This window comes from Lathyrus oleraceus, chromosome 3, assembly GCF_024323335.1.
Source record: "Lathyrus oleraceus cultivar Zhongwan6 chromosome 3, CAAS_Psat_ZW6_1.0, whole genome shotgun sequence".
Taxonomy (NCBI): Eukaryota; Viridiplantae; Streptophyta; class Magnoliopsida; order Fabales; family Fabaceae; genus Lathyrus; species Lathyrus oleraceus.
The window spans coordinates 183,023,646-183,036,947 of record NC_066581.1 but is presented as its reverse complement, the minus strand read 5'-3'; the positions used below and the strand labels follow the sequence as shown (position 1 = coordinate 183,036,947).

The 13,302-nt window shown below is 32.9% G+C and overlaps 1 protein-coding gene across 4 annotated transcripts; it reads left to right on the top strand.

The window, feature by feature from the left end:
- The first annotated feature begins 4,026 nt into the window (after window positions 1–4,026).
- Window positions 4,027–9,368, top strand: LOC127126125 (serine/threonine-protein kinase Nek2). 4 transcript variants are annotated; one of them, XM_051054988.1, is made up of 16 exons: window positions 4,027–4,271; window positions 4,663–4,812; window positions 5,204–5,312; window positions 5,449–5,515; window positions 5,811–5,876; window positions 5,966–6,012; window positions 6,132–6,177; window positions 6,295–6,375; window positions 6,482–6,524; window positions 6,640–6,689; window positions 6,778–6,859; window positions 6,967–7,016; window positions 7,317–7,390; window positions 7,705–7,756; window positions 8,015–8,482; window positions 8,585–9,368. In XM_051054988.1, the coding sequence occupies exons 3-16, from the start codon at window positions 5,227–5,229 to the stop codon at window positions 9,197–9,199; spliced, it is 1,827 nt and encodes a 608-aa protein (XP_050910945.1). In that variant the 5' UTR covers window positions 4,027–4,271; window positions 4,663–4,812; window positions 5,204–5,226; the 3' UTR covers window positions 9,200–9,368. The 4 variants fall into 4 exon arrangements, with proteins under 4 accessions (XP_050910945.1, XP_050910944.1, XP_050910943.1 ...); XM_051054987.1 differs by having other exon boundaries at window positions 4,028–4,271; window positions 5,201–5,312; XM_051054986.1 differs by having other exon boundaries at window positions 4,029–4,271; window positions 5,152–5,312.
- Window positions 9,369–13,302: the final 3,934 nt, after the last annotated feature.

The window sequence follows — 13,302 nt, the reverse complement described above, 5'->3', positions numbered from 1 at the left end:
GTGTGATGTTATTATGCTTTTGTATCGGACAAATACAAATTGATCTATGACTATCAATAACAGGATTGTGATTGTTAGGGTTTTCACACAATTAGGTTTATGATTGCATCATCTAGGACTAGTAACTGTTGTAAACCACCGCAAACCTTGATATTATTTATGATTAAAACCAATGATTAATTGAATGGACATTTGAGTAAGAATTGGTAGTTTAATAGTTTCTTCCTTAAGGACTTAAGGAAGAACATTCTGAGGTTAGGTAATTGAATGTTTCATATGTATTAAGGAAATCTTGACTGAATTCATAATTGGTTAAATCAACCACTTCCCCTAGCATATTTTATATTAATCAGTTATATTTTACTGTCTGTTGTGTTTATTGTTAGAATTCCAGAACAACCAAACCATTATCTTTTTGTTCTGATAGAATCAAAATAAAATAAGTATTTCCTACGCAATCCTTGAGATCGATACTTGGAGATAAAACTCCTTATTACTACATCAGTAAAAATAGTACACTTGTTATTTTTCCGACCATGCAGCAAGGAGTTTAGAAAGGTGTATGATAAAGGAAAGCGTGTGAAGTTTTCACCTTCAATTATTAATAATTATTTGGGCAGAAGCAAGTCTGCAGTGTCTGATAAAGTTCTCTCTATTGACAAGATTATGACCAAGGAATAGGAAACTGCAAGTGAGGATGAAGAAGACCATTATGTTGACGCACTAAAGTATAATGCACTTATGGAGCTTCTTAGTGATGCTCAGTTGTTGAAGACAATGTTGAATGTTGGATTTGGTTATCCTAAGTTAATGAATGAATGTATGTTTAAAAATGATGATATTACTCTTGAGTTGCTGAATTTCAGTTGCAAGTTATTTGTTGGGAAAAATGTCCTCAACATTTTTCCTCCCAACGTTCTTGTTATTGATGAATCCGATTTTGGAAATATTCTTAGTCTACAATCATAAGCAATTTACTATTGTATCACTGGTTTTATGTACCAAGTAGGAACTCATGCTACCTTGGAATATGGAGAATATTGTCTTTGTGAATGGGTTAAACATGTTGAGTCTCATGGCATCCAATCACTTATTGGTTTCCCTCTCTAATATGTGTTCAAAAGACATACATTATTAGTTGTGATGATGAGATTGGTGTTTCCCAAAGTGTTTTGACTTTGAGTTTACATAATGAATGTTGGGAAAGATGTGGCAGGCATTGTGTCCAACATTTGTGTACTTGTGATGAAACAAATTTGGTTTTGATGGAGAAATGTTGAAGCTTCTATTGGTTGTTGCTGATACTGCAATTTTGGTGATCATTTATGGGGGAGATGATGATATGATTATACTTAAGAAAGGATGTTGCTTTCATCTAGTGTTCATAAGAAGTTATGGGTTGCTGTCATCTCTAAGCTCATGCTTATAGATTGTTTTTGGTTTTGCTATGCTAAAGAATGTATGGAACAATCTGCATAAAATTTTATCTGTTTGCAGAATCTGCTGCTGGCAACTTGTTGAGCAAGATGTCTTAACATGTTGTATGACATCCTAGCTCAGACGTTGTTCATACTGCTCAGATTGAGTTGGATAATTTCTTTTAGAAACTTGTCAAGCAAGATGTTTAACACATGTTGTGTGACATCTCGACGTGAGTGTTACACTTATTAGATTCTCATGCACTTCAGATTTGTTTCAAGATTTGTTTAGTCCAAGTTTCTACTAAAATTTCTTGATATAAAGTTTTGGTTGTAAGCAACTTATTGTGCAATATGTCTGCAACATGTTATGTGACATCTTGGCACGCAGACTATTCTTACTACACTAAATGTTCACTTCAACATTTGGTTAGAAAACCTGTATTATTTTCGATATGACGAGAATATTACTTTTTGGAGAAGGTTATTAATCCATAAGTTTGAAGAAAATATTTAATTGGATATGCTTTGAAGCAAGATTTAATCCAGTTTTAATTAAACAAATATTCCATGAAGATATTTTATTGGATTTTTTTTTAATTACAAGATTTAGATTTGTGCTTAATGAAGAAATCTCCAATCTCAATTAAAGATGATTTAAAGTGTGGTTCAGTTTTTGCAAGATATTTATTCTGAATCCTTAACTTAAGAAGTTTTAAAATTGTCATGTTTATCAAGTAAAGATTTTGTTTGATTTGTTCAAGATTCAGAATTGTATTACGTGGACAAATGTCAAGCAAAATATTCCACGATTTGTTAGACATATGTCTCAGACTACTTACAAAGTTCTCAATCTTCCTAATAAAGTTTTGATTGATCACCTGTGTTATTGAAGATTGATATCATGTGCTTTTTAGAAATCCAACCAAATTCGTGACTTATATCCTTATGGGCTTTTGGAGCAAGATTTTTGTGGCTATATAAGGAGTTCATCTCCTTTGTGAAGACTCATACCTCAAGAGTAAATATCTACTGCGTGAGGAATATGCATAATCCTCAAGTAAAGAAGAAGAATCAAGCTCTGAAGACTAAAGTTATCAGGCTGGAGCTCTTTGTGCCGTTTCTGAAGAAAGATGTTATATTCTCTGGATTTGGTTCTCAGTTCTAAGCTTTTGGGGAATATTTCTGCGGGTTTTCTTTTTTTCACGTTGTTGCCAAATTGTGGAAAAAATGGGGAGAAATATGTTGTGTGCATACATCATGTCTAATAGATGTGTGCTCTAGTTTGATTTACTTATGCTCTAATTTGATGAGTTTATGTGCTCACATTTTGGAACATCATGTTTAATGTGTAGTGGTAGTTTTGAGTGATCTAATTAACCCGACTAATTACAAATTTTGATTGTGTGCATGCATGATTGATTGTGTACCTGGATGTATGGGAACTTTGTTCTTGAGTGTGTAACAACCATTATTCTTATGTGCATCTTATGGTGTTGTGATTTGCTCTATTTTTTCTATTTGTGGTTTACTTATGTTGCTCAATTTGTAAGATTCACTCATGCACATCTTGTAAGTTTTGAAAGATTTGTTTTGTCAAAATTTGTCAAAGGGGGATATTGTTGTTCCTTTTGATTGGCTGCATTATGCAAAACAACATGGAGTGTACAAGATGTTTTGGTGAAGAGAGGACACATGTGGGACATGATGTTTCAGCATGTGTGTGATGTTCTAAGCGTATTTTTTATATGTGTGCAACGGGATTTATTGCTATCTTTTAGCAACGTGTTAATTAGATTTGTTTGGCAAATTGAATATGATCAAATCTAATTAATTAGAGATTTAAATTTGAATAAAAAAAATCAAATCTTTTTGTTGGAGGTTTTTGAAAACAAATCTTCTACAAATCTGGACGTGATCTCATATCTTAGGTCAATTGGAGAGAATGCCAGAAGTTGCATTGCTATTTAATGAGACTCAAACCTAACGTTTAAGAGTGTGTAAGTATTGCAAATTTTTGTGTTAGATTTTCAATTTTGAGTCTTTTGTTTATGCTGTTGTTTGTGAACCACTCTAGCCCCTGCATTCATATCCAAGGGCATATAGTTTGATTTGATAGTTGAGTTATAATTCATCAATCAATATTCTGATTATTGTATTGATCATTAGAATTAGTGATTGAGAGAATGTGAGAGGGTTTTCTCATATTTATGGGGAGTTCTATCAAGACATATAGTTCAATTTATTCATTTCACCTCAAAATTAAAATATTTAAATTCCACATATTATCTATAATTATTCATGTAACCACCACTCTTTAAATGAGAATCAATCCGACAACAATGTAGTATGTACGAATTATATAAAACTCTAGAAAATAAAAAAAAAGGAAAAAGATATGATATCACATATGATGTGGTGGGAGCACCTTAAATTTTTGTCTTTAATAAGTTTCAGTGCAATCTCCTTTATCCTTCACGAATATATTACACGTACACTTTTGCTCTTTCTACCTTCTCATCTCAATATCTCATCATTTTTGAATTCCCATGTCGCTTTCGCTTCTACTCTAATTTTTCTTCTTTTTTGGCGCTCTCTCTTTTTCTAACATTCATCATCATTTTAAATTCTAATATATAAATAAATAAATACAACTACTATATTATTATATCATCACATGTCATATATCATAAACATTAGTATTATATTAATTACTGCTGCTGCACTCTTTTCAATTTTCTCACTATCTTTACCAAATTCAGATTCTTTTCCTCTAAACATCATTTGCATGATCTTGTTCTTTTCTCTCTCTGTAATTTTACATATTGTATATAATAATTGTTCACGCTACTGGTAATTCCCTTTTCATTTCAGTTTTCAATTGTTTTTTTTCATTTCTTATAATTTCTATTTTTGGGTTGCATGTGTGGTAAACTTGATAATAAATTATGTATCCTTGGAGCAGAAGGGGTTAATGATTCAAACATCATAGATGTTTGTTGTGTAGAATTAAAGAAAATCAACAAACACCTAGTTGTTATTTGTTGTTTTTTATTACAAATTTATACCTCTTGTATGGTTGGTGTTATTTATGCTTCTTATACAATTACTTGTTTGGTTTTGATAATTTTGAAAACTTTGGGCTTGTTTGGAAATTATGAGTTTCTTAATGAGAGAGGTACATGTTTGTCACAGAGTTTTAATTGTTTATCTGATAACAATCTTGCTCTATTTCTATGTCTAGGTATTGTTGTTTGGAATTAGATTGAGCTTTGATTTAGCAGTTTAGCATCCAAGTGTTGAATTCAATTCTCATAAACCTGTGTTTTGTGGCTGTAAAAGCATCTGCAACTGAGAATTGATTTTTCATTTTCTCTGGGATAGCTATTTTCAGGTAATATTTTTATGTGGAATTTGGTTTGTAAAGAGTGATGCTATTTACCAAGAAAATTTTGAGTATAACGTTTGTAGCGCTAATGAATTGTATTATTGCTTTGTATTGATGAACTTAGAGCCTGTTTGGATGAGCTTATTTGAACTTATCTACTGTCATAAGTTTTATGACATTGTTTGAGAAACTTAATCAAAACAGCTTATGACATTTTTTATAATTTTTTTATAGCTAATGAAAACAACTTTTGTTCTAAAAATAGCTTATGCGAACTTATTCATAAGCACTTATTTTGATATGCACTTGCGCTATAAGTTGTAAATAAGTTGTGTATTCAAACAGGCCCTTAATGTTGCTATAATTTCCCGCAATGTTATTCTGTCAATGACAGTAGGAGGTGAAGTGGTTTAAATTCAAATGGAGCAGTATGAAGTTCTAGAGCAGATCGGCAAAGGTGCATTTGGTTCTGCTCTACTTGTGCGGCACAAACATGAAAAGAAAAAGTGAGCATAAATGTGATTTAAGATATTGTATCTATCCTTTTGCACTTTGAGTTTTGAAGTTTTTAAATGTTAATGTATGCATTTCACCATACATTGATTTACTGCGTTATATCATATGATGTCATTTACATTTTAGGTATGTTCTCAAGAAGATCCGTCTTGCTCGCCAAACTGACAGAACCCGCAGATCGGCTCACCAGGAGGTAATCCACTCCTTTTTACTTCCTATTTTACAGTTATCTGAGGAAAATGGAATCAAGTTCTTCATTCTTGTATATATTAGATGTTTCATTTGATATTTCGCTGTATGAAATTTTTAAGTTGATCTTCAAGCCTAACTTTGTTCATTTTAATCAATTTTCCATTTGAATTTGAATTTTCTATTTAAAATGAACTTATTTCTATTTGTTGTTTTATATCCTAAAACGTGAAATATGATATTTATGCTGTCTTCTATATTAGATTGTAAGATGCCATGATAGTTCCTTTTTTTTGTAGATGGAGCTTATATCGAAAGTTCGCAATCCGTTTATTGTGGAATATAAAGATTCTTGGGTGGAAAAGGTCAGCCTTGTTTGCTATCGGAACCTTCTAATTCTGTTACAATCTTGATTGATTTATGATACTTAACGAGTTGCAATCTTTATATGCAGGGTTGTTTTGTATGTATCATCATCGGCTATTGTGAAGGAGGAGATATGTAAGTCATGTTTCAAACTGAATTTGATTATTTGACAAAGTCAGAGCATTTGAGAAGACATTTTTTGTCTTTTAGTTGTCAATTATGCAGTCTTTTAAAAATTTGTTTATGGCGTCTAGGGCCGAAGCTATAAAAAAGGCCAACAGCGTTAACTTTTCTGAAGAGGTTTGTCGCTATTTCAACAACTCCCTTAACTTATGAGCCTGATGGATAATTTTCATTCCAATTTAAATGCTCTTTGGAATTATATGAAATAATTGATATCTGCCAACTTTTTGACAGAAACTCTGCAAGTGGCTTGTCCAGTTACTGATGGCACTAGATTACTTGCATGTAAATCATATTCTTCATCGTGACGTTAAGGTAAAAGACTTCTTTGAGTTCAATAACTGTAGATGTTATATAGCTAATAATGCGGAGAACTTTTCGAACCAGCTTTGTGCTGATGTTATTTTCTCAACTCTTTCAGTGTTCAAATATATTCTTAACAAAAGATCAAGATATACGTCTAGGTAAATGACCTTACTGGTTTTATTCTCACACAGCTCTTAGACTTTATTAACGTTAAGAGTCTGTTTGTCGCAATTTTGTAGTATGTTATCCTTATATTGCACATGTTCGATGCAGGTGATTTTGGTCTCGCTAAAATGTTGACTTCTGACGATCTTGCTTCCTCAGTGAGTAATACTGCAAAAATATCGTGTTATTTATCGTTTCAGTTTCTTTTTGGATCAGTAACTTTTTTTGTTTTGGTTTTAAACTTAGATTGTTGGGACTCCAAGTTATATGTGCCCTGAGCTTCTCGCGGATATACCCTATGGCTCTAAGTCAGATATCTGGTCTTTGGGTATGATACTTCTTTTGCAATCCCTTTAGTCCAACCTTTTCTTTCGCCTATCTTACAATACGTTTTTAATTGATTTTTAATTCGTTATGACTTGTAATATTATCCAGGATGCTGTGTTTATGAAATGGCAGCTCACAGGCCAGCTTTTAAAGCTTTTGTAAGTCAATATCTTAAGCTTTTTTTTCCACCGTTTTTAAACAAATGAAATGTTATTACCAAAACTTTTAAAACTTCGCGTAGTAGAGTTTACTGGTTTTGCAGTAGTTCTTTTAAAACTCGAACATTCATGTTGGTGTCTGAGACTTTGAATTATACTATTTTGGAAAGCATTTTCTTCTCATTCTTTTCTGGTGGACTATTAACTTTCAATGCTTCATAATTCTAAAGTTTGGATTGCAACGTAAAATTATTGACTATTATTTTGTTATTAATTTGTGTGTTGTCTTCGTCTGAACAGGATATACAAGCATTGATTCACAAAATAAACAAGTCTGTAGTAGCTCCACTGCCAACTATGTACTCTAGTGCTTTGTGAGTATTTTTCCGCGTTTATATCAGTGTCCTTACCTACTAAATTTGAAAAGGGTTAAGAGTTGGTTTATATGAGCATGAATACACGCAGACGCTTACCGAATTAGTAATGAGTACTGACCATTCTATCCATATGCTAAAAAAATTTGATATGAAACTGGATATTTATGTTTTCTTCCATGAACGAAATGCTCATTTTGAGGGTTAAGAGTCAAGCTATTAAAACTTGACGGCATTATTCAAATTCTAGATGATCAATTCACATAAAAATACCATTCGTTGTGTAACTAATTGTGATGGATTTGTTTTTTCAGCCGAGGGCTTGTCAAAAGTATGCTGCGGAAAAATCCAGAGCTAAGGCCAACTGTAAGTTTTGTCAATAGCTATGAGTTGGTCTCTAAAATAAATATGGTGCGCATATATCACTGTCTTTATGGCATCTGATTATATTTAAGTGATGAATATGAGGCAGATACCATCACTGGTTAATCTCGATGCAGAATTTGATTTTGTGCTCTAACTTTTTCACTTCAATTTTTGATAATAATTTTAGCTTTTAATTTTTTACCTTATATGTTATAAGTGCTTTATTCAGAACAACTAAAGCGCAGTTTGTTTTAACAGGCTGGAGAGTTACTAAATCATCCTCATCTTCAGCCTTACATTCTTAAAGTTCACCAAAAACTAAATAGCCCCAGAAGAAGCACTTTTCCGTTCCAATGGCCCGAGTCAAACTATGCAAGAAGAACTCGCTTTCTGGAACCAGAATCTGTTTCTACACTTTCTGACCAAGACAGATACTTTTCCTTAAACAATCACAGGGCCTTGAATCCTAGTATTTCTGGTACCGAGCAAAGTTCTCAATATTCAACTCAACGGGCTCAAGAATTATCCAATTGTTCAGAAGAGAAGCCCTATGACTTATCTGCTCGTGGTGTCCGTGATTACTGCAATACTAACAAATCAAAAGTAATAAAGTCTTCAACTGGTGAGAGAACACCGAGACTTAGAGTAGCTAAGGATTCTGCTGGTGCCAGAAGACACACGATGGCACCACCAAAGATATCGGCTACTGGTTCAAAGCGTGAATCAGTAAGTTTACCCTCTGCAAGGATCAATATTTTAATTTATATTTATACCATGATGATACATTAAGGCTATTTTATTGATTCCACTGTTTGGTTATCGTTTCAGCTTCCGGTACCTCGCGCACCATCTGGTAAATCTACCATGCCAACTCGAAGAACATCGCTTCCGCTGCCTACAAGAGGCAGGAACACGACAAACTTATACACCAATTCTAGTTATGTAAATTCTCCCGATGTTTCTGTCGATGCACCACAAATCGACAAGATCGCAGAATTCCCAATGGCTTCCTCCGAGAACCCATTTTTCCATGTTATTCGCAGACCATCATCACCATCAGCCAAACGCTTTTCTACCTCAGCCGGGAGTGCTGATTGCACAATCACAAAAGACAAGTGTACAATCCTTGTGGACAAAGTTACTGTCCCCGCTAGCATCACTAATGAGTGCTCTAACAATGTTACAACCGGCGTTTCAAGCCACTCCTCACCTGAGTCGCGTCAACATCGGTTTGACACCTCGTCATATCAGCAACGTGCTGAGGCATTAGAGGGGCTACTGGAGTTCAGTGCTAGGCTACTGCAACAACATAGGTTTGATGAGCTTGGTGTATTGCTGAAGCCATTTGGGATCGAGAAGGTTTCGCCAAGGGAAACAGCTATTTGGTTGGCCAAGAGTTTTAAACAAAACTCTGATCTAAGGTTTTCAAATACACTTGCATGATCATTGTAAATGGATAGTGTACATTAATATCTTTGTATATTTGTCATGAAAATATGAAGAGTGTGGCTTTGATTATCTGCATTGGAATTTTCCATGAAATGTACAATGTTCTGGTAATGACTATGCTTGATATGGAATAATACTGCACATCAATTTGATGTTCTAGTAAGTTTATTAGCAGTAAATTTATTTTTATCTGGGGATTTGCATGCGATTTTACTCCAAAACAAAGTTGTCACAAGCTTTCTTTTGAAACGAGTGTTTATACTTTGGAAGTTTCCTTCTTGAGCAAAAATGGATTGATGATAAATTCGCAGGTAAAAGTATAGTAAATAAAAGAAATTGCATGTAAATCCTTGATTAAGAATTATAATTTTTTTTAGAAATTATTAAATTTAATTATTAAATTGATAAAATTATTATTTTTAAAACATATTCTAATATTTATAAATTATAATTTATATTAAACATCAAGTAATCACGATAAAAAATCTTAAGGTATTTTGAATACTACAATTCAAAACTCAAGTCATCTTCACAAATAACATGGATTAATATTGGAACAAATGATTTATTATTTAATTCAGTTTTATTTTTTTTAAATGTGAAAAATTGATAGAATAATTCAAAGTAATTTAAAAGAATTATTTAAAGTTTTAAATATAATAAAAAAATTAATTTATGGGAACAAAGAACAATGACAATCAAAATAAATAGGCTAAAACAACATAATAATATTCAAAAGTGAAAACAAATTCACAATAAGAAAAAAAGAAGATAAAAGACAAGAAACAAATAGAAACTTGTTTAATTAATTTGATCAAACAATTTATCCTGGAGGATAGTGCCCTTCTCCGATTCACACTACTTTCAAAAATTATTATAAAAGATTACAAATGACAAGAAAATAGTCACCCATTATGCGGATTAGCTACGAGGGACCAAAAATGTGGACGAAAAGCATTAGAAAGACTATTATTCTGAGAAAATTTTCGGAGGGACTAAAATTGAATCGGAGAACTTGAGTCACTATTTTCTTCTAACCCATTTCCAATCTTTTGTAACAACTTATTCGAAGTTAATTCATAGCACACTGTCGCATCTCGAAAAACGTGATCCTTCGCGAGACGCTCGCACGCTCACGGAAAAGATGTTTGAACAGAGTCGCAATCAAATTTTTTCTTCCAATGATGGAAGGAGAAAATATCGATAAAACCCTTAAAAATAAAAAATAAAATGGTCGTCACAACTAAGTTTGGGTTCGGGAGTCGATTATGCAAGGGGAATGTATTAACACCCTTCACATCCGTTGTACTCAACGAGAACCACTTAGTTAGATTTACGATAGAGTGTTAGCTAACGTTAATTGTTATCTTTTACTTACCGAGTGAGAAAAAGAAAGGAAGAAAAGAAAGACTTATGGTTTCTAATATTAATGTGTCTGACAAGATTTCGCAATCCTGATCCTACGTATCTTCAGGTGCTATGAAGAACTCAAGACATACGTAGTTCTGCCCAAAGAGAAATACTGGATGAATTGCTTTTAAAGAGAGTGATGTTTGGATCATATTTGAACGATTAAACCTTTACTTGTTGCTCGCTCTTGGAGGCTGAAGTCTTTGTTTGTTTCGCATCAAAATAGATGTTGCATACTCTTTTCTGAAAAATGTTTTCGGGGTCGCGCAAGGGCGGAAAAAAGATTTGATGAGTTGAGTGTTTTGTTGGATGACGATTACTCGAATGGCAAAGTAAGGCTACTCGTATCCAAGTACTCAATGAGAGAAATAAAAGGCTCTAGATCATCTCCCTTTTCATCCTTAATTGTAAAAGGATTTAAATAAGGTTAATGTATTTTGGACGGACGATAAATACTCGAACAACCGAGTAAGGCTACTCGTATCCAAGTAATTAGGGAAGGGAATAGAAGGCTCTAGACCACTCCCTTTTTTGTCCAAGTTTATCATGAAAATAAGTTTGACTTAAAGTTTGATTATGAAAAGAGTTTGGATGTGGCGGGGGCAAAAAGTTTTTTAATGGATGACAATTGCTTGAATGGCCGAGTAAGGCTACTCGTATCCAAATATGTTGGTTTTGAAAAAATGACAAAACCAAATTACATAATTCTGAACTGGCCACATGTGCTGGTTTTTGTGTGGATAAAAGAGTGACACATGTCATTCATGTATTGGAGAGATTGAGATATTTTAATTTTCTGATTTTTTTTCAAGTTAGTAACTAAAAATAAAATAAAAATGAATTTTAAAAAACCATTAATTTAATTAATTCTAATAACTAATTTGGTTAATAAATAAATAAATAAATGGATAAAAAAGAACATAATCAGACGCAAAAATATCCGAAAAAATATACTGAATGCGCTAAAATTATCAGCGCGAAATAAACTTCTCGGAAGCATACAAGTTTTGATCAGATTTTGAAATAAAAAATGACCGGTTAAAAGGGTCAGGAGGGCAAAAAATGCGACTGAAAAAGTAGTCGGAAAATTAAAATGAGCACACCACGTTAAACTACACAGAATATATATTAACAAAACTCACGTCTGCAAGCCCAATTTTGAAATTTTTCACCCGCTAATTCCACGTACAATTGAGAAACGATTCGAGCGATCTGTCTGTAGATCCGAAAAATTATTCTGAGCGATATTTCAAGCATTATGCGAAATAAAATACATGTTGTGATGAGTAGGAAATGCATACGTCTTGTAAATAAACTAAATTGCTAACTGAATAATCGTGAACAGACACTCAAATACAAATGAATCTCCCTTGGGCTATTTACTTCTGATTCCCCATCACAAATAAAACCCTACAAAGATTTAGACTACGACAATACTCTTGATTATCACCCTTTGAACCTCTGAAAACATGATGCAATGAAATCCACGATGCGTTGGGATTGAGAAATCAAATCTGTCAACTTCTTAATCAATAAATGACTTTTCATCTGAACCTTGATGAATGCTTTTTAACTGATAAAAATGTACAACAAAATGGATCAATTTATGCTATGCTGATGTGAGTGAAAACTCAAGGTAAAATTTAGGGTATGGCACACACTCGATCTCTAAATTCTTCAATTTTTTAGCGTAAAGAAATGTTTATAATGCAAGTTAAATTTATAAGAATTTCTCCCACAAAAATTAGAGTTTTTTTAATACGGGATGAACTGAATAAGAATTTTGTAAGCGTCTATTTTTCATGAAACAAAAACAATGCAAAACTTGGCCTATGATTAAGTTTTGAACTAATAGTTTACAGAGATTTCCCACCTAACATATATAAAGGCTTTAAAACATTTTGTGGCATTTCTAGCAAACCTCGATTTATTTTAAATTTTTGACATAAAAACACATAAATATATTTTTTCAAGAGGCATAAACAACATAAATGTTGTGAAAAATGATGTTGGAATAACAAAGTATAATCGGTTCCTTGGTTGGCAAGAAACCCACAAGGGTAGAAAGGAGAGAAGCAAGAAGAACACAATGAAATTAGTTATAAACTGCTATTATTTACTTTCTCTTGGGAACAAGATTACAAGTGTTACAAAGTAGCAAATAAACTCTCTCACCCTAATTAGGATTTGTGTTATGCAATGATGAGGGACTAGTATGCTATTTATAAGAAAAATAACACACCAAACTAATGGGATTTTACACACAAACTCACTGCACAAGCTAACTTAAAGAATAAGTTAACTTAAACAATTAGGCATAAAAAACATGCACAATTCGACATGCTAACAATCCTAGCATATTTCGACTACAACATATGAACAGACTTCGACGACATGCTAAGGTCATGTCAAATTGTCGAACCAAAAAGCTACCCTTCAAACAAACGAGTTTTCTTCATGCAACTTTATCAACTGCATACAGTGGAAAAATTTGCAACTTGGTAATGTCTTGGTGATCATATCAATATCATTGTGATTTGTCAAAACCTTTAGCACTTGGACTTCTCCATGTTCGATTACCCCTCTGACGAAATGCAACCTTACATCTATGTGTTTAGTTCGCTCATGATAGGCTGAATTCTTCAACAAGTGTATAGCACTTTGACTATCACATTTAACAGTGATAA

What these genes read in the sequence shown, in the direction of transcription:
- LOC127126125 (XM_051054988.1), top strand. Translation starts at nt 5,227, where the DNA reads ATGGAGCAGTATGAAGTTCTAGAGCAGATCGGCAAAGGTGCATTTGGT. An exon ending in GCGTTAACTTTTCTGAAGAG is followed by an intron (nt 6,178 to 6,294) that starts GTTTGTCGCTAT and finishes ACTTTTTGACAG; the next exon opens with AAACTCTGCAAGTGGCTTGT. An exon ending in ATCCAGAGCTAAGGCCAACT is followed by an intron (nt 7,757 to 8,014) that starts GTAAGTTTTGTC and finishes TTGTTTTAACAG; the next exon opens with GCTGGAGAGTTACTAAATCA.